General features: G+C 46.9%; 1 protein-coding gene across 1 annotated transcript in view; it reads right to left on the reverse strand.

Annotated features, from left to right (window-relative positions):
• LOC115319997 (dysbindin) overlaps window positions 1–25,360 on the reverse strand; it is a 77,845-nt gene that overhangs the window by 50,874 nt on the left and 1,611 nt on the right. Inside the window, exons 6-7 of the mRNA XM_040219651.3 lie at window positions 11,911–12,066; window positions 8,223–8,363 (exon numbers count right to left, since the gene is read on the reverse strand). Coding sequence (XP_040075585.1) covers window positions 8,223–8,363; window positions 11,911–12,066 — 297 coding nt within the window. The remainder of the gene's footprint in view (window positions 1–8,222; window positions 8,364–11,910; window positions 12,067–25,360) is intronic.

The raw sequence follows: 25,360 nt of genomic DNA on the forward strand, positions 1-25,360 counted from the left end.
CGAACGAGTTGCTCGCCATAACGCATGGACTCCGGAGCAGTGCCTTCAGAACGTCTACTTCGCTCTGGAAGGCACGGCACGCACCTGGTTCGAGAACCACGAAGCGTCAATGTCGTCGTGGCAACACTTCCAGACGGAACTTCGACGCACGTTTGCCAGCCAGCAGCGACGTCAGCGGGCCGAGGAACTTCTTCAAGCAAGAAGCCAAGGGCCAAACGAGAGCGTCACAAGTTTCGTCGAGGACGTTCTCCGCTTCATGAACCGCGCCGACCCAAACGCTCCTGATGAGAAGAAGCTGCGGTTCCTGATGCGAGGGGTGAAAAAGACCATCTTCGGAGGCCTTGTCCGCAACCCCCCATCCACCGTCGAAGATTTCGTCAAGGAAGCCACAAACATCGAACGGGCCCTTCAAGCACGGGCCTCCCATTACCAGCGACTTCCCGGCGTTGCTGCCTTCTTGACTTCCAGCTACACCGGCCCGGGCCTCCGCGACATCATCCGGGACGTCGTGCGGGAGGAAATCAGGAAGCTTCATCCTGCAGCTGCAAGCCCGGATTTGCCCTCAATTGCCGTGATTGTCCGGGAAGAAGTTCAGAAGGCGCTGCAGCCACAAGCTCTTGTCAACGCCGCTCCCGAACAACCGACACTGAGCTACGCCGCAGCTACCCGACGACCACCGCCCCCTGCTCACCCGTACACCGCGCCACCCCGACGTGAACCTCCAGTGCTGCAGTTTCCCCAACGCCAGAAAGATTGGGCGCACGCCCACCCAGAACAGGCAGTGCCACGAAAGACTGACGTGTGGAGGACAGCGGATCGACGACCCCTGTGCTATCACTGCGGTGAAGCCGGCCACATTTACCGTCGATGCCCTTACAGACAACTGGGGCTGCGCGGGTTCCACCCGAGCGATTTGCGCCCAAGATACGACGAACGCCCTCGCGACATTGAGGAGTACCTCCGACGCTTGGCCTCCCCAGTGTCGTCTCTCCGCCGTGAAGCCCGCTCCCCATCGCCACGACGTTCAGCGTCCCCAGCACAACGACCCCGCCGAGAGAGCCTATCTCCCCTGCGTCGCCGGGAAAACTAAGTGCGGCAACGCCTGGAGGTGACGTTGCCGAAAACGACGGAAGCAAACAGCCTCCAAGAACGCCGGAGTGCTCCCACTCTACCGACGCCCAGCATCGTACCGACGTCCCTGCAACGGTGTCCAACAGCCTAAACGTTGTTATTGACGGCCTCGACGCATCGGCACTCGTGGACACCGGAGCGGACTACTCAGTCTTGAGTGGGAGGCTCTCTCGCCGCCTGCGAAAAGTGACGACGCCGTGGGATGGACCTCAAATACGAACCGCCGGAGGGCATCTCATCACACCAGTCGGAAGATGCACCGCTCGCGTCAAGATCCATGGGGAGACGTGCCCTGTGAAGTTTGTCATTCTACAAGACTGTGCCAGGGACGTCATTCTCGGCACGGACTTTCTGTCTGTATACGGCGCCGTCATCGACCTTCGTGAAAACAGATTGACGCTGCAAACCCCTGTGCCACCTTCAGAGAAACCCCAAACAGCGTCAGCCGTCATCCGAGCTGCTGCCGACCACGTGAACCTGCCACCGCGATCAAGTGTTGTCATACACGTCGTGGCCGATACAGCTATCTGCGGCGAAGTTGTCCTGGAAGGCAACCTTCAATAGCTCCTGGGAAGAGGAATAGGCGTCGCAAGAGGAGTAGCTGAACTTCAGGATGGGCGGACTGTGGTCCTCGTGACGAACTTCCGAAATGAAACGCAACACCTCACAAAAGGTGCCGCTGTGGGCCACGTCGAGAAACTTTGGAACTCCGCCGAAATCGCCGCGATTGCTGAAGAATCATCACCACCTCAGCAAGGCAGTAAGTCGCCAGCGCAGCTTGACATTGACCCTAAGCTTCCGGGCCCAAAACGACGGCAGCTGATTAACCTCCTCACCGAGTACCGCTACTGCTTTGCGACGTCATCGAGGGTGCGCCAAACTGCCGTTGCGAAGCACCGAATCGTTACCGAGGACGACGCGCGCCCTGTGCATCGATTGCCGTACAGAGTCTCCGTCAAAAAAAGGGAGGTGATCCAGGAGCAAGTCCAAGAGATGCTGAACGACGACATAATCCAGCCATCAAGCAGTCCTTGGGCTTCTCCAGTCGTACTGGTTAAGAAGAAGGACGGAACGCTTAGGTTCTGCGTGGACTACCGGCAGCTGAACGCGGTGACGAAGAAAGACGTCTACCCACTTCCCCGCATCGACAACACGTTAGACCGGCTGCGCCACTCTCGATACTTCTCATCGATGGACCTGAAGAGCGGCTACTGGCAGATCGAAGTCGACGAACGGGACCGAGAGAAGACAGCTTTGGTCATGCCGGATGGGCTGTATGAGTTCAAGGTGATGCCCTTCGAACTATGCACGGCGCCAGCAACTTTCCAGCGTGTCATGGACACCGTACTGGCAGGACTGAAGTGGCAGAGCTGTCTCGTCTACCTCGATGACGTCGTAGTGTTTTCCAGCGACTTCGACGAGCACTTGCGACGACTCCGTGCTGTTCTTCAAGACATACGGACCGCCGGACTCACCCTCAAGCCGTCAAAGTGTCGGTTCGCCTATGACGAACTGAAGTTTCTAGGTCACGTGGTTAGTAACGAAGGCGTTCACCCCGACCCAGAGAAGACTCGCGCCGTCGCGTCATTTTTAGCGCCGACAGACAAGAAGGCTGTGCGAAGATTCCTTGGACTTTGTGCCTACTATCGTCGCTTTGTTCGGGATTTCGCAAGGATTTCCGCACCACTCACAAATTTCACGAAAGACGCCGAGAGGTTCGAATGGGCCGAGGAACAGCAGCAAGCATTCGACGAGCTGAAGCGACGACTCCAGACGCCTCCGGTTCTTGGACATTTCGATCAGGATGCGGACACCGAGATTCACACTGACGCAAGTAACGCAGGACTTGGCGCGGTACTAGTTCAAGTACAAGAAGGCACCGAGCGAGTCATTGCCTACGCAAGTCGGACACTGTCCAAGGCAGAGAGAAACTACTCCACGACTGAGAAAGAATGCCTTGCGGTCGTCTGGGCAATTACGAAGTTTCGTCCGTACTTGTACGGAAGCCTGTTCCGCGTAGTCACGGACCACCACTCGCTCTGCTGGCTTGCGAACCTCAAGGACCCGTCAGGACGCCTCGCTCGATGGAGCCTCCGGCTACAAGAGTTCAACATGACTGTGGTTTACAAGTCAGGACGCAAGCACAGCGACGCTGACTGCCTGTCCAGGGCCCGTTGAAACACCTCCCGGCAGCAGCGACGACGATGACGACGAGTGCTTCCTAGGGGCAGTGAACATCGATGACATGGCACGACGTCAACGAGACGATCCGGAGCTGCGCGCCTTAATGGAGCACCTGGAAGGGCGCGTGAGTACCGTGCCCCGTGTTTTCTCACGAGCCCTGCCAACCTTCGCCATTCGACAAGGTGTACTCTACAAAGAGAACTTCGGGGACAACAACTCGCCGTGGCTGCTGGTAATCCCGACCGACCTTCGAGAGGAGATCTTTCAAGCATGTCACGACGACCCGACGTCCGGACACCTTGGATACAGCAGGACATTGGCCCGTATTCGTGAAAAGTATTACTGGCCCAAGCTCCCCAAAACTGTCCACCACTACACCCGATCCTGCCACGAGTGTCAGCGACGCTAGACACCGCCGACGAACCCGGCAGGTCTCCTGCAGCCAATTCCTCCGCCAACTGCACCGTTCCAGCAGATCGGAATGGTTCTACTTGGTCCTTTTCCACCGTCGACCCTGGGAAACCGTTGGATAATCGTCGCCACAGATTATCTCACGCGGTACGCAGAAACAAAGCCCTTCCTTCGGGGACTGTGGTTGAAGTCGCCAAGTTTTTCCTCGATTTCATTGTCCTTCGGCACGGCGCTCTCGAAGTTCTGATTACAGATCGCGGATCGTCGTTCATGGCACAGCTGACCCAAGAAATTCTCCGGCTCAGTCACACCAGCCACCGTCGTACAACTGCGTACCACCCGCAGACCAACGGGCTGACGGAGCGACTCAACAAGACAATCGCCGACATGATCTCTATGTACGTCGACGTTGAGCACAAGACGTGGGACGAGGTGTTGCCCTACGTCACGTTCGCCTACAATACAGCGGTTCAAGAGACCACTGGATTCACACCTTTCCAGCTGGTACATGATCGGAAGGTAACGACCACGCTGGACGCAATGCTGCCCCATGAGCCATCTGACAATGAGAGCGACCACGCCCAGGCGGTTGCTCAACGCGCCGAAGAAGTCCACCAGCTCGCCCGACTCATGATTCAAGACCAACAACGCGTCGACGCGGGCCGCTACAACCTTCGTCGCAGGGACGTTCACTTCCAGCCCGGAGACAGGGTGTGGGTGTGGACGCCCATCCGTCGCCGCGGCCTCAGTGAGAAACTGCTGAAACGGTACTTTGGACCATACAAGGTACATCGTCGCCTCGGCGAGCTGAACTACGAGGTGATGCCCGACGGAACACGAACATCGTCACGCCGCCCACCACGACCTGAGGTCGTCCACGTCGTGCGACTGAAGCCGTATTACGCTCGATAGGACTGTGGACCTTATGTGTTCCAAATGACCCTTTAGTTTACCGTTCTGTTTTATTTGCTTCATTTTGTTTTGGGGTTGCATCGGGACGATGCACTTTTTAAAGGGGGGAGTAATGCTGCGCGCGCAGCTGGCCAAGTAGGCAGCGCGCGCGTGGCCTAACGGTTATCGCGCTTGCCTCCCACGCAGAAGGCCAGGGTTCGATTCCTGGCCGCGACTACACATTTTTGTTGACAGTGTAATTTGATGTTCTAGTGAATTCGAGTACCGTCTCGCTGATTCGAGGTTAGAATGTTCTACACACCGAACCTTCTACGCCGAACGATCCAGAAACCCACGAGGGTACATAAGGCATTCCGCAAGGCGAGCGGAGTCAGTTTCGCCCCAGCGTTCGACTCTGCTGTTACGCCGACTTCGACGCCTGCGACGCTCTCTTATTATCTTTTGTACCCTTTTATTTTTGGCACAAGTTCGCCACATTAAACGTTTATTTATTCCTGTTCATTTCTTGTTTATTGGTCACCACCCGTGACGATTTTTTTTCTTTTTCTTGGGTCCTTCAACTGCCCCCTCGCCTTATAATCGTGACCGCCTTATGTTCGAATAAATACGGTACTAATATAACAGATTGTATTTCCTTGGAAGATGACCTTTTTTGCATTGAGTCTTGGTGTCGGAAATGGCAAATGGAAATTAACGTTCACAAAACTAAGTTCATGGTATTCAGCACTAAACAAGTTCCCTCTATATTCAATTACACTTTATTTAACGCCTGTGTAGAAAAAGTTATGAATTATAAATACCTAGGAGTTTTTCTAACCAGTAGCCTTTCTTGGGAATATCATATCAATCATATAGCTGCTAAAGCTAACAAATCTCTTCGTCATACTTTATAGTATCTCACATCTGAAGAAACTAAACTTGTAGCTTATAACTAGGGCTCCGCGTTTTCGGAGTTTCTTTTTCGTCAAATTCGAAGGGTGTTTTTCGGAGTTTATTTTTTGCCGAAGATTTGGAGTTTATATTTTTTTAATTTCCAATTCTCCGAAATTCGGAGTTTAATTTCGCTGAGTTTTCTATTATAAATAAACAATAATTAATAACCGAATGTAAACGTATGCCAGATAAAAAAGAAAACGCGCTTGTATCAATTGAAGTATCTTGAGTTGAATTTGGCATTGGTGCCATTGCCATTGGCAATACTAATTTATCCACAACAAAAGTCACACACAAGTGGCGCTGCGATAAACGCCGATACCCTAAAATCAATGAACTCCCGGAGGTAGTCGCTAGGATGCTCGTAGTCATCCCATCCTATTCCATCAATCTAGCCCGCGCGAGGTGGAGTGGTTAAAGGCCGACGTACAAGCTCGGTTTTCTGCAGGTAAGATAATGCTCTTAGCGGTGTCCTCTCCTAAGCTGCAAGGGAGCCAAGTTGGGGCAAGGTAAAAACTGGAGAGGATATAGGAAAGGGGGGCAAGAGTGGAAAACGCGAATTCAACCTTTCAGGAGGTAATAGAGAGTGCCCTTCTCTTCCCAATTTTATACAATCCCTCTGGCTTTCACTGTTACTTAAGCATACCCTTTCCTTCCATCACAAATCGCATGGCCCAAACCAAAAGACTGGCTTTTGTCTTGACCCGAATGTACAGCGAACGACCTGAATCGACCTTGAAGAGACAAGCGGCAAGACCCCTTTGTATTTTTTTTTGACGGGGGAGTGTGGCATTGACACATAAATATTCCGAGTTTATTGGATAAATCCGAATTGACCAAAATTTTACCAGCGGGTGCTTTTCCGAGTTTTTCGGATTTATCCAAAAACACGGAGCCCTACTTATAACGCCCCATTTTAGAGTATGCTTGTGCCATTTGGAACCCCCACCAAGTCTTCCTTGAAAGAGAGTTAGAATCCATCCAAAATAAAGCTGCATGTTTCATCCTAAGGAATTATAACCACTCTGTAAGCGTTCCCTCTTTCAAGTCAATTCGCAACCTTCCTCCTCTAAGTGAACGTAGAGCTGTATGCCAACTAAAACTACTTCATAAACTTTTCTATCACTCTCCATCTCGTAAGTCTATTTATTGCATACCTGTCTCTTTCATTTCTCGCCGACTTGACCACTCCTGCAAACTTCACCTAGACATTCCAAGGACTAATATTTACTAGTTTTCACCCTTGCAGCTCGCCATTAAAAATTGGAACATGTTACCAGAAGCCGTTGTCACGATAACGGACCCTCAAAAATTTTTCGAAGCTGTTATCGGTTACCTGCACCTGTGATACGCCCATTCAATTCATTCTTTTTCTCTTGTGGCATTATTGTATTGTGTTTCTTGACAATGTCCGCCCCCTTTGTTATACCCCTCGTGGGTCTTAAGGGGAACTAATAAATGAAATGAAATGAAACTTGTTTATAGCATGCCTTCTCATTAAGCATTTCGTATGTACATATTTATTCACTCGCGTGCCTATCTCAGAGCACGGTATTTGTTTAGTGTTGTTTTGTTTTTGTCTCATGAAAGCGCACTGTCGGGTCGACAGTTTATGAAACTCCGGCATGTGACGAGCCGCAAAAGACGCCTCGTGCGAGCTCCGGTGCCGCGCATGCGAGCGCGAGCAAAGGAGATATAAAATAAAAAAGAAGAGAGAAGTTCTGCATGGAATCTCGGAGGTTGACGTGTCTTTCCGAGCCCACTTCTCTTAACGACCACAGCAAACCGTCACGTTCACCTTTGGGAAAGACTTAGCTACGGCATTCCTATCTACCAGAACGTTGCTCTCGAAAGCACGGCTTTGAGATGTATGTTTTACTGACGCTGAGAGGGTAGCCTGTGGGAGCACACTCATAGTAAAAAACAAAACCAGACAAGGAGCTATAAAGGACAAGAACAACACAAGAGCCAAACGGCTCTTTTTACACCGCTTCGACCCCATTGGCTAGCGCACGTCCACAGCCAACGGCACCTTTTACGTCGCTGCGATGCCGTTGGCTCGCCCGCGACGATCAAGCACCCGTTTGCGGGATGCGCAGCGCCACTGGGTGACCAGTCGTTGAAACTGACGCAGCAAAAGTCGAAAGCCTGTCTCGTCTGCTTGTCTTCAATGTCCCTCTTTCCTCATCAAAAAAAAAAAAAAAAATAGAAACCAACATGCACGATTCTTTACAGCAAGATTGGTGTACATGCTTTTGCCTTCGCAACTCATAAGAAGTGCTTAGGCGTACCTCGATAAAGTCGAAAGCCTGTCTTGTCTGTTTGCCTCCTGCTTTCGCCTTCTCAATTCATAAAAAGTGCTCAGGTGTACCTTGATTTTTTTGCTCCCAATTGGCGTACATGCGTTCGCCTTTGCAACTCATAACAAGTGCTTAGGTGCACCTTGATCTTTTTGCTCCCAATTGGTGTACATGCTTTTGCCTTCGCAACTGATAAGAAGTGCTGAGGTGTACCTCAATCTTGTTGTTCCCGAGAGCACGACTTTGAGAAGTGCGTTTTATTGACATCGAGAGGACGACACTCATAGTAAAAGAAAAACCTGAGACCAGGAGCTCAAAAGGACAAGAACAACGCTGTCTCAGGACACTCACGCTGAATCCTCCCCTGGGCCCTGTAGGCCTCCAGGTCCTCCTGGAAGACCTCGGAGAAGGCCTGCTGACGCTCCCTCAGCACCGCCCGTTCCCTCTCCTCCAGCTGGTGGACCATAAGCAGGTGATCATCCTCCAGTTTCTCTGCACAAGGCACAAAGAGGGTCTCGAACACCGTATTTATATGGCAGATAAAAGCTATTATTATTATTATTATTATTATTTTGGCCGCAACCTCCAAACCTCTGAAATGAACGAGGTAGCCATGCCGTGGCTGCTGAACAGACACAGTGTACACACTGTGTGTCTGCAGACCAGTGTGTCGAACCGAAAAAAATACGGGTTCGGTTACGGTTCAGGTAAATTTATTTTGTTCCGGTTCAGTTCCGGTTCGATTAATTCGATCCGCAAACCGGTTTGGGGTGCTGAACCGGTTCGCAAACCAGTTCGGAAATTATAAATGACAAATTGCAACATCAAAATAAATTACAAATAAAACATCTGAAATCAGCACATACGAAACGGGATACATCGTAGTGTAAGGCTCAGGGATTTCTACCAGGAATGGTTTCTTTATGTGCACTCAAAGGTTACCTCACCGACGTTTACGCATTCGGACTTCATCTGATTGGGTCCGACGCAGTAGCTGTAAAATCCGCGACCTCCTTACAAACCCACTTACAAGTAGAACTCGCTAACTATCCCGCCACCTCGGCGTGTAAGCAATTGAAGGAACAGTGGGGAGAAAATACAGCTTTCTTTATTTGAACTTGCCTTCGGTAACTCAAATTAGACCCTTAAAGAAGTTTTCATTAAACGAGATACGGAATATGAAAAACACTTTACCGAACGCAACGCCAGAAGGACGTAATAGGATAAATATTAAAATAGAAGAGTTCGCTGCCTCACAAATATGTTAGCTTCTAAGTGCCTATACGAAACCGGATGCATTATTATCAAACTCCCACAGCCTTTTCTTTTCTCATTCTGATGGAACCAAGCTTCAAGAACTCGCGCGTTCTGGAAACGTGTTATGAAATGAGCACACAGCAGCATTTAGGATTTACGAGATTGTAGGAAAATGAAATCCCGTGACGCGATTTTTTTTTTTTTTTTGCACAGTTTTTCAATTTTTTTTTTTTCCGTGCAAGCCGCGACCAGCGCAATACTGGTTCCTATGTCAAGATTCATGGATGCAGCGTTTGTCAAGATTCATGGATGCAGCGTTTATATTCCTAAGACTGAGTGTAGAAGAAAAATATGTAAGCGAGGTGGGTGTCAGTTGTAGCCACTTAAAAAACAAATGGCATTGATAGCACATTCATTGTCAACAGCGCGTGGCCGAACCGTTTTGAGATGAGCCGGTAACCGTTATTTTTTTTTTCCGGTTCAGTTCCGGTTCGGGTTCATCGCGATAACAATATAACGGTTTGGGTTCGGGTTCAGTTCCGGAAAAAATACCGGTTCGGTTCCGGTTTTCGGTTCGGTTCCGGTTCGACACCCTGCTGCAGACACTATCTCTGTCTGTGTCTGCAGACGAAGATTGTCGCGGAGTGGGGCAAAATCAAGGAAAAAAAACTTTGCTTCAAACTCTATTCTACGGCGACGGCGCAGAGAAACGATCGCACTCCAGATACTCAGGATGACAAACAACACGCGCTCAACTTACAACTCTCACGTGTTCGACTACTTCATTCTTCTCTTCAACATCTGGATTGACTTTCAAGAACGTGATAAACAGAAGGAAATCGCACAAAATACAAGAAATAGCACAAATTACAAGGAAATAGCACAAAATACAAGAAATAGCACAAAATACAAGGAAATAGCACAAAATACAAGGAAATAGCACAAAATACAAGGAAATAGCACAAAATATGAAAAATAGCACAAAATATAAGAAATAGCACCAAATACGAGGAAATAGCACAAAATACAATACAAGAAATAGCAAAAAATACAAGCCTAGCATTTCTGTTTTTCCGAACAGAAATGCTAGACTCTGACTGGCAAGAAACGATGGGTCTGTGCCCTGTGTGGAGTCGACCCAAGACCGCTGTGTGAAACGCGGAGGTAAAAACAAAAACCAAAACAAATTTAATTGGGGCAGTCGACAGCCACTCACGGTGACACAAACGCAAAAAAAAAAAAAAGCATATGTGCGCTTTAGCTCAAAATAAAGCTGCAAAGAACAAAAAAAAAAGCCAAGCCTCCAAAAATTAAGACGCGGCGAAACGACAGTCGGATCACTGCAAAAAATGCAGCCAAGTACCCAGTGCCAGCCAGACGCCCACTCACACTAACTGCGAGGTGTTTCCGTGCTATTTATGAAAAAAAAAGATATGTCACAGCCATGTTCTTGGCAGAAGGATTCAGCTATCAGCCAATGCCGTAGCTAATTTTCTTCCAGAAATGTGAAATTCTGAAGCAGGAGGTGTGGAGATTGCCGAGGTTTCGCTCCGCTGTTTTGCGCAGTCGTCGATTTCACACCTAAGCATGCACGTAGTAAAAAATTTTTCGACTTATTTTATGAAAGGTTTACGACACGTACGCGTAATCTTAAAAATTACAATAAAAAATTTCTATGCAAAAAAACGAGCTACGAAACACGTAAAATAACATCGTTTAGGAAACTATAAGATATTTATTTCACGACAAACTACGTTGTATAAAACAATGCAACATATATTAAAACAATCGTCTTTAAGGGAGGACACGGGGATCAACTCTCGAAAAATGTAAAAAACAAAGTTGATTTTTAGAAATTTGAATAGTACAGTTTCACCCCACATCATTCTAGGGAAGATGCGCAAGTGGCAATACAAATGAAACCAAGTGCCCAAGCGCCATTGGAATTGATAGTTTTACACCACATCATTCTATGAGGTTTGGACGAGCACCGAAGCGCTGTCGAAGCGCTATCCGAACTGATAGTTTCCATGAAAAAAACAGTGACTGCACAGGCGAGCTGAGGACGTTCTTTTCCCGTCTTTCTTCTTCGACCAAGTTTCTCGTTGAGACGTTTGTTTCCCCCGTCTTTCTTCTTCGACCAAGTTTTTCGTTGAGACGTTCCTTTCCCCTGTCTTTCTTCATCGACCAAGTTTCTCTGCTTTTACCTCAGTCTTGGGTTTTCTACATCATAATAGTTTCCCCCTCTTCTGAACTACACATCTTGGCTGTTCTAACTACACGTCAAGGTTGATCATGCAGCTGAAGTAAGAATCTGCGAGCGCCTTTGAACTTAACTCTTCTTATTTACATGTCTTGGTTGTTCTTAACTACACATCAAGGTTGACCATGCAGCTGAAGCAAGAGTCTGCGAGTGCTTTTGAACTCTTCGTAACTACACATCTTGGTTGTTCTTAACTACACATCAAGGTTGATCCAGAACAAAACATTCCGCCCTTCTCCTCGTATTCAGCAAATGCAAAAACTAAAAAAAATATTAATGTTGACTTCTTAGAAATATTATGCAAAGAAATTAAGGAGACCAATTAATGAATCGATTCAAGTGTAGCGATTCATCGGGTTAAAACTTTTAAGCGACGCCTAGCCCTAGTTTTTTTTTCACAATTTTTTTTACGACCCTTCATTTCTTTTTTTGCACGATTTGAGATGAAATCACCCTTTTAATTTGCATATCTCTGGACAGTGAAGCTACGAAGCGAAGCGCAAACTTGGGAGAGGTTACCTTGGAGGCTCTCGAAGTGTCCCTTACGCTTCTCGCCGTAGAGGGCCAGCTTGAAGCGCTCGTCCAGCTGGCGCTCCTGCAATGCCTGCGTCTCGATCACGTCCTCCAGGCTAACCAGGCGCAGCTCCACTTCCTCAAACATGCCCTCCAGCTCCCCTGCAGAACACCCTAAGCTAAGAATTGCAAAACACAAAGTCCCTCCCCACCGCCCAAGTTCCACGGGGGAACAATTCTGCAATTCTTATTGTCCCGACGAGGATCCTACAGGTGGAGTCGTCCCTCCAGCTCCCCTGCGTCATACCCTAACCTCAGAATTGCAAGACACCAAGTCCCTCCCTGAGGCCAATGCCCAAGTTCCACTAAGTTCCCCTAAGCTAAGAATTGCAAAACACAAAGTGCCTCACTACGGTCCATCACCCAAGTTCCACTAAGTTCCCCTAAGCTAAGAATCGCAAAACACAAAGTGCCTCACTACGGTCCATTGCCCAAGTTCCACTAAGTTCCCCTAAGCTAAGAATTGCAAAACACAAAGTTCCTCCCTCTGGCCATCGCCCAAGTTCAACGGGGGAACAATTCTGCAATTCTTATCGTCCCAACGAGGACCTTACACGTGGAGTCGTCCCTCCAGCTCCCCTGCGTCATACCCCAAGTCTGCTTAGGCGAGACCTCGAAATCCCATTAAGAACCTAATCACATCAAGTCTGCTCAAGCGAGACCTCGAAATCACATTAAGAATCTAATTACATCAAGTCTGCTCAGGCGAGACCTCGAAATAACATTAAGAATCTAATCACATCATGTCTGCTTAGGCAAGACCTCAAAATCACATTTTGAATGTAATCCCGTCACATGCTTGCCAAGTCTGCTTAGCGAGACGTCGAAATCCCATTAAGAATCTAATCACATCAAGTCTGCTCAGGCGAGACCTTGAAATCACACTAAGAATCTAATCACATCAAGTCTGCTTAGGCGAGACCTCAAAATCACATTTTGAATCTAATCCCGTCAAATGCTTGCCAAGTCTGCTTAGGCGAGACATAGAAATCCCATCAAGAACCTAATCCCATCAAGTCTGCTCAGGCGAGATCTCGAAATAACATTAAGAATCTAATCACATCAAGTCTGCTTAGGCGAGACCTCAAAATCACATTTTGAATCTAATCCCGTCAAATACTTGCTAAGTCTGCTTAGGCGAGACCTAGAAATCCCATTAAGAACCTAATCCCATCAAGTCTGCTCAGGCGAGACCTTGAAATCACATTAAGAATCTAATCACATCAAGTCTGCTTAGGCGAGACCTCAAAATCACATTTTGAATCTAATCCCGTCAAATGCTTGCCAAGTCTGCTTAGGCGAGACGTAGAAATCCCATTAAGAACCTAATCCCATCAAGTCTGCTCAGGCGAGACCTTGAAATCACATTAAGAATCTAATCACATCAAGTCTGCTTAGGCGAGACCTCAAAATCACATTTTGAATCTAATCCCGTCAAATGCTTGCTAAGTCTGCTTAGGCGAGACCTAGAAATCCCATTAAGAACCTAATCCCATCAAGTCTGCTCAGGCGAGACCTCGAAATAATATTAAGAATCTAATCACATCAAGTCTTCTTAGGCGAGACCTCAAAATCACATTTTGAATCTAATCCCGTCAAATGCTTGCTAAGTCTGCTTAGGCGAGACCTAGAAATCCCATTAAGAACCTAATCCCATCAAGTCTGCTCAGGCGAGATCTCGAAATAACATTAAAAATCGAATCACATCAAGTCTGCTTAAGCGAGACCTCAAAATCACATTTTGAATCTAATCCCGTCAAATGCTTGCTAAGTCTGCTTAGGCGAGACCTAGAAATCCCATTAAGAACCTAATCCCATCAAGTCTGCTCAGGCGAGACCTTGAAATCACATTAAGAATCTAATCACATCAAGTCTGCTTAAGCGAGACCTCAAAATCACATTTTGAATCTAATCCCGTCAAATGCTTGCCAAGTCTGCTTAGGCGAGACATAGAAATCCCATTAAGAACCTAATCCCGTCAAGTCTACTCAGGCGAGACCTTGAAATCACATTAAAGGGCAACTCCACTCAATATTGGCTACTGAGAAAACAATGTAATTCTATTCAGTATAATCTAGAAAGGCTACAAGTCAAATATTGGAATTGAATTCCGTCTAAAAAAGTTGTACAAGCGCGAAAGTAACAATATTGGCTAACTATAGCGGGAACGTGCGGCGCAGCCAACACTGCACTTCCGCCGATCTGCTTCCGCCGCTTCCACCGTCAGTGACGTCTATAGCATGCGCAGGTGTTTTCTTCATTTTTTCGTTTCGAGGTACAGATCCCACAGGTGGCGCCACGTTCGCCGCCTCCGGCGGTCACTCTGCCCTCTGACTCTACCAACTATTGTGACTCCACCTACTCTACCTCGGAGGCGGTGTCCACGTGATCTGCGAGCGAACGCGGAGGCTCCGGTTGCGTCTTTGCCGTTGTGCTGGATGTGCCGTGCTCATCTTTCGTTGTTTCGTGTTTTATTTAGTCAAGAGGCGCGTAGATTTGTTCCTGGTGTGCCTTTGCAATGGCTGATAGAAAGCGCCAAGGGAGAGGCTCACGTTGTTGTGTCGCTGGCTGCCCGAACTACCAGCTAAACAGCCCAGGAGTCCTCGCTTCCACAGGTTTCCTGGCGACATTGAACGGCGGAAACTTGTCGCCTTGTCGCCAACTGCCCGGATATTGATTTGTTCCGATCACTTCTTGCCCGAATGCTACGAGCGAAATATGCGCGTGTTAGCTGACTGTGGCTTCTCAACGAAGTAGGCGAAACTGAAGCCGGACGCCGTGCCGTCGATCTTCGCACGCGGCACAGCTTCCCCGACAGCAGACGGCTCAACGGTGGCTCCATCATGTTCAGATCTCGACAGCCAGGAAATTGAGTGGCTAACGCGATTTTACGTCGGCAACATATGCCATCAAATATTACTCCAGCACATCGCTTTGGCATAAACAAGTGTTGAGCGATTGCTCATGCAACCAGAACACGTTTTCACTACGCGATCGCGGGCTTTCGAGATGTATCTTTCTCGCGGGGCAATCTTTCTCGCGGGGCGCACCACACAAGTTATTAGAACAACGAACAGAAGCCACACATGCTGACTACGTTGCAACAGTCCTTCCTCAGACCCGTTCGGGTTAGAAATACAGCTAATATGCACGTGCAAGCGCGTGCAGCGTGCACGAGAACGTAGCGTTGACAAGCTTGTGATTGCATCGGCTTCCCCGCATAAAATAAGATATGACGGCGGCTACAGGCCCAGCTTGCATCTACTACAATTGCGTACAAAATATACCTTGGCAAGAACTTACCTCATTGTGTGTTTCGGTTCACAACGGAAATGAAGCGGGAGCCGTCCTGTGCAGCCGATGCGATGCAGACGACGTGCGCCTGTCCGTGCGGAAGGCCACGTGACCCTTTGTATCCCACGTGGTGTGTGCATGCTCTCGACGTCGACTGTAGACGCTGACGATAGTGTTGCCCATCCTTGCCGAAGTTTCGGTTTCGTTTTGCGATTTTGCTTCTTTCAAGATTACTCGGAAATTAATTTACTTTTCGGGGAAAAGAGTATGCAGGGTCGTTTATGAGTACTTTGCAAGGTAACATCATCCACTAACTCCAAATTTTCAAAATTGAGCGGAGTTGCCCTTTAAGAATCTAATCACATCAAGTCTGCTTAGGCGAGACCTCAAAATCACATTTTGAACCTAATCCTGTCAAATGCTTGCCAAGTCTGCTTAGGCGAGACGTAGAAATCCCATTAAGAACCTAATCCCATCAAGTCTGCTCAGGCGAAACCTCGAAATAACATTAAGAATCTAATCATATCAAGTCTGCTTAGGCGAGACCTCAAAATCACATTTTGAATCTAATCACGTCACATGCTTGCCAAGTTTGCTTAGGCGAACCTCGAAATACCATTAAGAATCTAATCACGTCACGTGCCCCCATGAAACCTTCACATTTTGAATCTAATCATGTCACTTGCCCCAAGAAACCTTTAAAGTATCATCATCAACATCATCATCATTATTTACCATAAACATCATGCAAGAAAGGTGCATGGCACAGCTTTACGCTTTTTTGCAAAACAGTCTGCCTCACGCTGTCCCTCCATGTTCAATGTTGACATGAGAAGCACACGTGTGAACTAAAAACATTCTTGTTCACTGAAAACATTGTCCATTTTGAGAGTTGCGACATCCCTCCCATAAACATAAATAGATAAACCCATTTTTCCATCCCTCACATAAACATGGTTAAGGTCGTCTCGCTTCAGAGCTCTGCAAGTTTTTACGACAGTACGACCCTCGCAGTTAAAATCGGCATAGATTCTAGCGTAATTTGTACATTGCAATGTGCAAGATAAAGTGCAAATTCAGAAATAAAAATACACAGAAAGAACAAAGCATGTAAAGGACAAACACAGACACACACTCTTCTTTCAATGAGCAGCAAGCATTTATGAGATGCCCATGACACTACGACCTTGAACTCCAAAGAATTGAAGAAGAAAAAACAAGGAAATACTAAGAATTCAAAAATAAAGCCTAATTACTCTCAAGTTTTAAAGAATACCAAATTAAAATGTGTAGTAATCTCCTCTACACAGCGGTACGAAAGGAGAGGACGCTAACAGCACTCACATGATGTGGCCGGGCAGGAAGCCGCGGCCCCGCGCATTCGGGGCTTACGAAGAATGAGACAAAGACATGTTGCCTGCTGGGTGTCCCGTAGTTCTCTGACGTCGCTGACGGACGGCGGCTCTTTTTTTAACATATGTCACGTGACATCATAGATGCATAAACACACATAACAACAAGATAAGACAACCCGATAAACTCACCATCAAAGCATACTAAACAGAACACACGTTGCGCCATCTGGTGGCAAAATCACTTATCACAGATCACTACAAAATGGTAGCAAAAAAATTGCGGAAATTACCCCCAAAAGAGGGGGAAAAGAAAGAAGAAAAATAAAGGAAGGATATTAACCCCCAAGAAAGGAGGAAAAGGAAGAAGAAAAGGAAGGAAAAGAAGGCAAACATAGTAATTAATTGAAACAAGCTTTTTTCAGAAATAAGCCAAAGGTATTCGAAACTAATGACTATTAGCTGTCGTGTTCTCTGTTACTGATTCTTCAAAATGTGCATGTTTCTTGTGTCGACCGGTGCTGCTTTAGTGAAAACCAGACGAAACAATGCAAATTTTATCCGTAGGAGATATAACCCCCAATTCAAGAATGTGCCTTTCCTTTCATTGCCCATTCCTGGGCTTTACCTAAGAGGTCGCAAAATATTAATAACAACATGCCAAGGTATTTATAACTATTGACTTTCTCTATTATACGCTGTTGCGGAGCACGCAACTAGAACGTAGTCTTGCGTTTCGTTGTAAGCGACGTACACTTTGCCTTCGTTACGTTGACTTCCATCTGCTGCTCCTCGCACCGTAACACAAAGCTGTCCAGGTCTCGTCGCAAGAGGGCACTCTTTGATGTGTCAGCGATTTTTCAGTAAAGCGTGCAATGGTCGGCATACATTGGATTTGATACAATGCATAAGCTCGTTTGTGTAAACAGGATGTAACTTTGACACAAACTCGAGAACTGGCGTTGCTCGTGACGTACTGGATTTGGTTGCTTAGGAATGCTTGTATCCGACGTGAAACACTGGGTCCGACTCCCACCGGGGAACGACCGGGGTTGCAACACAGTTCTCCCCGGGACACACAGGATTTAACGGTCACAGAAACGCAAGAACTAGTGTTCGTCATGAGGTGCTGGGTTTGGTTGGTTAGGTACGCTTCTATCCGATGTCAAACACCCGGTTCGACTCCCACCGACCGTAATTCGACCCAACGCAGTTCTCCCCGGGGGCACACAGGATGTAACTTTGACAGAAACGCAAGAACTGGCGTTCCTCTTGAGGTACTGAGTTCAGTTGGTTAGGTACGGTTCTATGTGATGTCAAACACCCGGTTCAACTCCCGCCGACCCTAATTCGACCCAACGCAGTTCTCCCCGGGGGCACACCGGATGAAACTTTGACAGAAACGCAAGAACTGGCGTTCCTCATGAGGTACTGAGTTCAGTTGCTTAGAAACGCTTCTATCCGAAGTGAGCACCCGGTACAACTCCCGCCGACCATAACTCGACTCAACGCAGTTCTCCCCTGGGGCACACAGGATGTAACTTTGACAGAAACGCAAGAACTGGCGTTCCTCGTGAGGTACTGAGTTCAGTTGCTTAGAAACGCTTCTATCCGATGTGAGCACCCGGTTCAACTCCCGCCGACCATAACTCGACACAACGCAGTTCTCCCCTGGGGCACACAGGATGTAACTTTGACAGAAACGCAAGAACTGGCGTTACTCGTGAGGTACTGGATTCGGTTGGTTAGGAGTGCCTTTATTCAACAAAAAAGCACCCGGTTCGACTCTTACCAACCGTAATTTGAGAAGAAGACGTTTGCGCGGGACCTTGTCGAACGCCTTCAAAGAGTCGACGAAAGTCGCGCGGCTCGTTTCGAAGAGTGCGCATAGATTTTCGCGAACGTCCGCAACAAACTCAAATACGCTCAACGCTCATTATAACAGACCTTGATTGTGACCTTGATTTCGACCGAGATTTCGGCCTGTCGTAAAAAGAGCATGTTGTATGCAGGTATGAAGTTGAGTCAATGGTACGTAGAGGAAAACCAACCGAACTTGACACGTTACATCCAAACGTCCGTCGTAACCAGCTTTGCTGTAACAAGCTTTGACTGTAGCTGCGTTTCGCGCGACAGCGTGTGTCGGAAACCGCGCTGGTTTAAAAATAACAAATTCTTTCCGCGCAAGTGGTTCGTGATATTACAAGAATACGTTCTAAAATCTTACGAGCTACGCTCGTCGGCGATACGGGACGACAGTTATGGACACTTTCTTTGGAGCCCGGGATATCCTTACCTCATGTAAGGAAATGGTAATGAAATGGTAATGAAATGATAATGAAATGGTAAAGGTATGTAAGCAAAGGAAATGGCCTCGGTCGAGGAAAGGCATCGTTTGGGGAAGCCGCCTTAACCTTTCCTCGGGTAAAGGGGAGACCAAGGACTCCTTTGTGAAGGAAAATAATCTAAGATCGACATATTGCCGCAATTCAGTCTGGGCACTGCACGCCAAACTCTCGATACTAGGCATGGGCAAATAGAGGATTTTGGGTCCGAATTGAATTCGAAGCGAATAGTGATTTTGGCCGAATAATTTCGAATCGAATACGTCGAATAGTATAAGTAGGGTGTGTACTTTCCGGTGTTTATTTGTGAGAAAAATCGGCGGATGTTTTTCGGTGTTTATTTATTCTCAAAACACCGGTGTATTTCGGTGGAACGTCTCACGACTAGGCTAAAAATCGGTGATTATCGGTGGAAAAATTGCGATGGATCACAGACAGAGAGTTCCAATTTTATTCACATATTTCATACACTTCTTCTCTAGGAAGAATCTATTTTCACACTTGGTTATTATAGTAGATGCAAGCATACTTCGAGAGGCTTGCATCCCTCATGGCAGCACGTTCCTTGCGCTTCAGAACCCGCGATTATGAAAACGCGCGCTTTTGTACGACACGGACGTTGGCAGTGTCTTCCAGGAACCACGGCAGCCTCTGAATGCATGGCTTGCACCGACATCACTTGACCAGACACAATGGGGAAAGGGCACGTGAAAGCCTGCCCTCCACTGCGTTAACTTTTCCACAAAAGGGGGCCATGGTATACACAATGGGGGAAAGGCGTGTGAGAGCTTAGCTTCCAATGCGTTCACTAGACGCTTTTGACCGCCAGAAAGGAGGGCGGACTGACGCCACGTGCAAGGCATGTATAAACACTGGAAGAATGCAGGATCCACGAGATAACACGTTTGACGAACCTCTACGGGGAAAGGGTTTTGCTAGGTCGGAAACATGCAACAACCGGTGCTTTTTTGGTTTTAACCAGGGCGAAAATATCCAACCACCGGTGTTTTTCGGTTTTAACCGATTTTATATTTTTGTCACCCACGGATGTTTATCGGTGTTTTTCGGTTAAAACCGGAAAATACACACCCTAAGTATAAGCGACAAATACCACAAGATATGTTTAAACTATAGATTTATATTTGCCCTTATTTGGTATAGAAGTACTGTAATTGTTAATTTCAAGTGTATTGAGTTCGGGAGCACGAAATGGTCGGAAGCTTGTGCCACCTGGCCAGAAATCCAAGCCAGAGTAAGTCAAACCCGTTTATATCGAACTCGCAAGAAAACGTCTACCAGTTCAAAAGTCAAATTGGACGTTTTAGTGATTTATACAGTGTAAGGTTGGTCTGCCAGTGGGGGCGACACTGGTTTACACTGTAGATGAGCAATTTAGCCAGTGCAGTACGACTGCTAACCTGGGGTCTTTAACGTGCTCACGCAGTAGTGATACACGACCGCACGCCGGTACGATGCTCATCCAGATGGAAACGGGCAGGGGTGGGGCTCAAACCCAGTATCCTGGGTTGTGCAGCGCGAGCTTTCACTCCACGCGCGTCGAGCTGGGTGTGGGCTTCAGCCCACTCGGCCACCGATCCCCCGTCTACCAGTTCAATATGGCGGATAATTCGATATAAGAGTTTTAACGAATTAGACTATCCAAAATCCACTTTCTGCTGAAATATTACACAATGAAGTAGTCTCGCATCTTCTGCTGCTTTTTCTTCATTGCATCCGCGATAACAATATTTTCCTACGCTATCGACGGACTCCAAAAATGCGGAGGCCGCAGCCTTCTATATTCGCGCATTAGCGCCAAACTATGCCGAGAGCACTGAGCACGTCCGAGCAGGAGCACCTTCTCCTCCAGAGCCCCGTTTTGCTCTGCAAGTTGGCTTTCGCCTAAGACGGGTGGTGGCTGCGTTGCGGGAAGCCAGCTAGCAAAGCAAGCTGGCTTTTTTTGGGGGGCGGCCGCGTTAACCGCTTGGAAGAAAAAATAATATTCTCTTTTGCGAACGAAGCGGGGAGAGGGAGCACGGAGCGCCCTCTCTTCGCTCCCTCCGCAAAAGAGATTTTTTCTTTTCTTCCAAACAATCGACGCACCGCCCGGAAAAAAAAAAAAGGGGCAGCGTGCTCTGCAAGCTGGCTTTCCCCCAATGTGGCCGCTCGCGTTGGGGGAAAGCCAGCCTGCAGAGCAAAACGGGGCTCTTGGCAGTTTGATATATCGGTAGCGGCTGCTCTTTGTTCGATGTAACCGTAGTTTTTGCTATATATTATCCCTGTAACATTACTGTGCACAAAAATTGTTCGATATAAGAAATGATTGGATGCAAACGGGTTCGATATAGTCGGGTTTGACTGTATTTGGAAAGGTGGAATAATTCTGTATTGTCGAATATTTCGATATTGTTGAATATTTCCATATTGTCGAATACTTAAATTTGATTCGAAGCGAATGCCGAATAGAACAGAATTCGATTGGCTATTCGTAATAACCGAATATTCGCCCACGCCTACTCGATACAAGTATTTTAGCAATTATTCTGACATCTAAAGCCCTTTAGGAAAGCATCGATCACGAGCGTGTTTTGAGCGTCCTTTACGTGCCAATTTTTTTGTATCTTCCTCTTTAGTTAAATGTGTGTTGCTAGCTGAAAGACCTGTGCTGTCTGTCCTTGTCCCGAAGTGATTTTATTCTTTCTTTGACTAGTATTGTCGACTGCCGCTTTTTAATCTCGCAAAGGCTGAACCATTGCCAAAACGAATCTCTAGACTTTGTCGACGCAATTTGGACGGTGTCGTTAGCGGAAGCCTCCCGGGGCTTCGTCTTTTGGAAAAAACAGCGTGAATGTGCAGCCAGAGCAGGCGTCGAAAAGATGCATGCTGGAGGCCCGAAACACGTTACGTAAAAACACTCGAATTTGCCTTTTCGCTTTCATATATTTTTTTTTTCTAATATAGAATTTAACAATTTAACTTGGAAGAAAAAAGAGACAAATTGCCCTTCTCCTGGCCCATAGTTCTTACCTTAGTTTGCTTTAAAAAAACACTGAAACACCCCCCATTTGTTTTTTTGTTTTTTTCGTTAGGAGTTCTGTTATGGTTTTTAAAAGACTACCCAATCAATATTTTGCTACGGCATTACATACATTTTGTAATAAAGTACAAAGACGCAACTGCTCTAGACCGAACAGAAGAAGAAGAAATACAGAGAAGGAGAATGTTACTAAAAATCACCTCACTGTGCAACATTTTTTTCTTTTTTAAATTAACCCATTTCCAGTTTTTTAGAAGCAAAAAAAAAAAAATCGGTATGATATTTTCCGTCCATCTTTAGTTTTGAGTGTGTGCCTTTGATGACCCACAACTTTGATTGCCTTTGGCGGTTGCGACTAAACCACAGAAAACGGCTCGTGACTATGCAGAAGAGAGTAGGCGCAACTCAAACCGGCCAGTTCACGATCGGCGGTTTACGGGTGGAAAGAGCCGCAAATCGTGTTCTGGGTAGTTGGGCTCTCATATGTAATGTACCCATAAAAACCTTGGCGAGCATAAATACCCCGTCAGTGTCTCTTTTAAGAAAAACGGTCAATACTCTTGAATTTAAGATAATGACTGTTTTCTGCTAGACAGTGTCCCTGCATTAGAACATATAATTTTTTTTTAATACTGCGTGTAGTTTCATAAATATCGCGGATCAAAGTTTGATTTGGAGCGTCTCCGGCGACACCAAGACTAACTGCTAGAGGGATGGCAACGCTGATTATCAGCTGTAACGCCAAACGACGTGATGTCACAAGAGTGGACAATGTGAAGTCACAAGAGTGCATGATGTGACGTCTCAAGAGCACTGCAGTGCGCGACACAGCCAATCGACCGCAGTTCCACCGCAATGCGACATCACAAGGTTGTTGTGCCAATGTTCCTTGACTCCAAAATGGGTTTCAGTCAACGCAAACGATGTGAAGTCATAAGAGTGCTGCAATATGCAACACGACCAATCGACCGGAGCTCTGCCGCGACGCGATGTCACAAGGGTGTCACAAGCTGGTCGCATCTCTAAAAAGGGTTTTAGTGAACAAGGTATACAGGGGCTTAGAGCAATACACTGGTCTCCTACTCACCAGGCAAAAGTGACCCCCACTTGGCTGCCGCCATGTTGTACAATTTTGACCACAAGGCACGTGACCGTACCAAATTCCGAGGCTTTTACGCAAAACTGAGCCGAGGTTCGCATTCGAATTGCTGTAAAAAAACACAATGAACTATTTTTTCCATACTGTTAGCCCCAGAGATCAGTGTCTAGCTGTCCCATAAAAACCCAGTAACTACAGCAGCGCGGCTGACGGCATCTAGAGGAGTCGGTGTGAAGCTGCCAGAGTCGTAAAAGCACATTTTGGAGTTCAAACAAACGAAACTTATCTCGTCGGTACTCTTGTTAAAGATCAATAAGCAATTATTCGTGCACGGTACTTGGTTGAAATCTAGACGTAAAACTCCAAGGTCACGCGTCTAGAGGTCCAAAACGGTGCAACATGGCAGCGGTACATCGGGGGTCACTTTGAGCTGTGGGCGTATCGCTCTAAGGCCCTCAACCTCGTTGGTTTTCGTGGAGTACGCTGCTCAACTTGGACCTAAGATTTTGGTTCTCATCACATTTCCTGTTACTAAAGCAATCCCAGTAATTCATTTTAGTTTCATTTTCAACCGAAGTTGCCCTTTAAGGCCCATTCACAAAAAAAATGTTTGCTAACATTACAGGTCGGTGAAGAATCCATACCTCGAGTGTCGCGTGTCGAAAACACGCAATTCATTGCGTGTTTTCTATATGTATCGGTATAAACTTATGGTCCGCTTTATGGTAGAAAAAAAAAAAAAAAAATTATTCAGGCCAAACTTTCTAAACTAAGGGAACGTGTTCAAGTTGGGCTGTGCTTCTTTGGCATAACAAATATTCCATGCAGGCTCTAAAGTATATGCTATCTGCTTTGCTGAATTTCCTCTTGAACAAAAACTTTGCTATAATTAGGGTTCCACGTTTTTGGTTTTTCTTTTTTTTTCAAAATTTGACCTACTTTTTTCGGTGTTTATTTTAAAATTAAATTTTTTGTTTTCTTTGGTGTATAGACCTTTTCCGCCTACTCTCGCCCCCGCTGCCAAGTAGGCATATCCGGTATGGGTGACGAAAAAATATGAAAACGTTTCAACCTGCGAATAGTAAAAAAATAGAGGGGAGACAAAACGAGGATGGGTGACGCTCATCTCCTAGATGCATTCTATAAGCGTGGCAAAACAATGCTCTCACCCATACTAGAAGTGACGATATTTCAAGATGGCGGTGCCCTTAAGAAAAAGGTCTATCTATTCCCCAAAAGGTTTACCAGTTTTTTCGGCGAATAAGAAAGAAGCACCATCGGATCAGATGTTCCTTGTAGCTGCGATATTTGCGATCAGTCAAAGAATAACGGCACAGATACGGTCTTTGCTACAACTTCCGTCAGGACACCCCTCAAAATCGAGGAATTCGCAAGCATAACCTTCAGCGCGCTTGTTTTTTCTTTCCCTTTCTGACAACGAGACCATCTGAGGAGATGACTGTGCAGAAACCAGCGGAATGGCAAAAAAAAAAAAATATCCATTGTGTTTGTTTCCAACCCCAGGGAACATATAGACCATTCCATTAGGGTCATAGCAGAGAGGGTAAAAAGAGAAAAAAATGCCCTCCCCCTCTCGCCCGCATGTCGTCTGCTCCGTCGAGTGGGCAGTACCTAGCATCCGGCTGGCGTACAAACTCTGTTTCAAATCGCGTCATTTTGGGAATTTCAAGCGCAGATGTGCAGATTTTCGTATGCCAGTTGTCGTGTATTACTGTGCTAGATAAAAAAGACTAACAGAGTCCAATTGCGCTGTTATCTGCGTGCAAATAAAAAAGAAAATAGGGAAAACTGTGTCAGACTGGCGGTCTCTCCAGCGAAAAGTGAATCCGATGGCTGTACCCTCTTTTACTATACGAAGTTCGTACTGGAGTAGGCCTTTAGCAACCATGAGTGGATGTCTGAAATATTAAATAAAAACGTGCCCTCCTGCCGCAATACACGCAGTAGTTAAGGGAAGCACTGCCGGTTGACTCAACTGCTATTTAAGTAAGGGGAAAAAGATGTTTCAATTGATCATTTACCGAAGTAGAACAGAGAGCTCTAGGCTGATTTTGGAGTAGCCATAACTATTCTAAGAACGCGAACCATTTCACAACGGCAGCCACGAGCGAGAGTTTGATGTTCCGTACAGCCCGCCGATACAGCCCAAAGATGGAGAATGGCTACCTCCCGTTTTGTCGTCTGCTAGCGGAGTCCGGCGTATGCCCTCTCTCTCGTTTTACCTTGCCGAACCCGCTGAATTTCCCGG

Source organism: Ixodes scapularis, unplaced genomic scaffold (genome assembly GCF_016920785.2).
Source record: "Ixodes scapularis isolate PalLabHiFi unplaced genomic scaffold, ASM1692078v2 PGA_scaffold10__122_contigs__length_95168666, whole genome shotgun sequence".
Lineage (NCBI taxonomy): Eukaryota > Metazoa > Arthropoda > Arachnida > Ixodida > Ixodidae > Ixodes > Ixodes scapularis.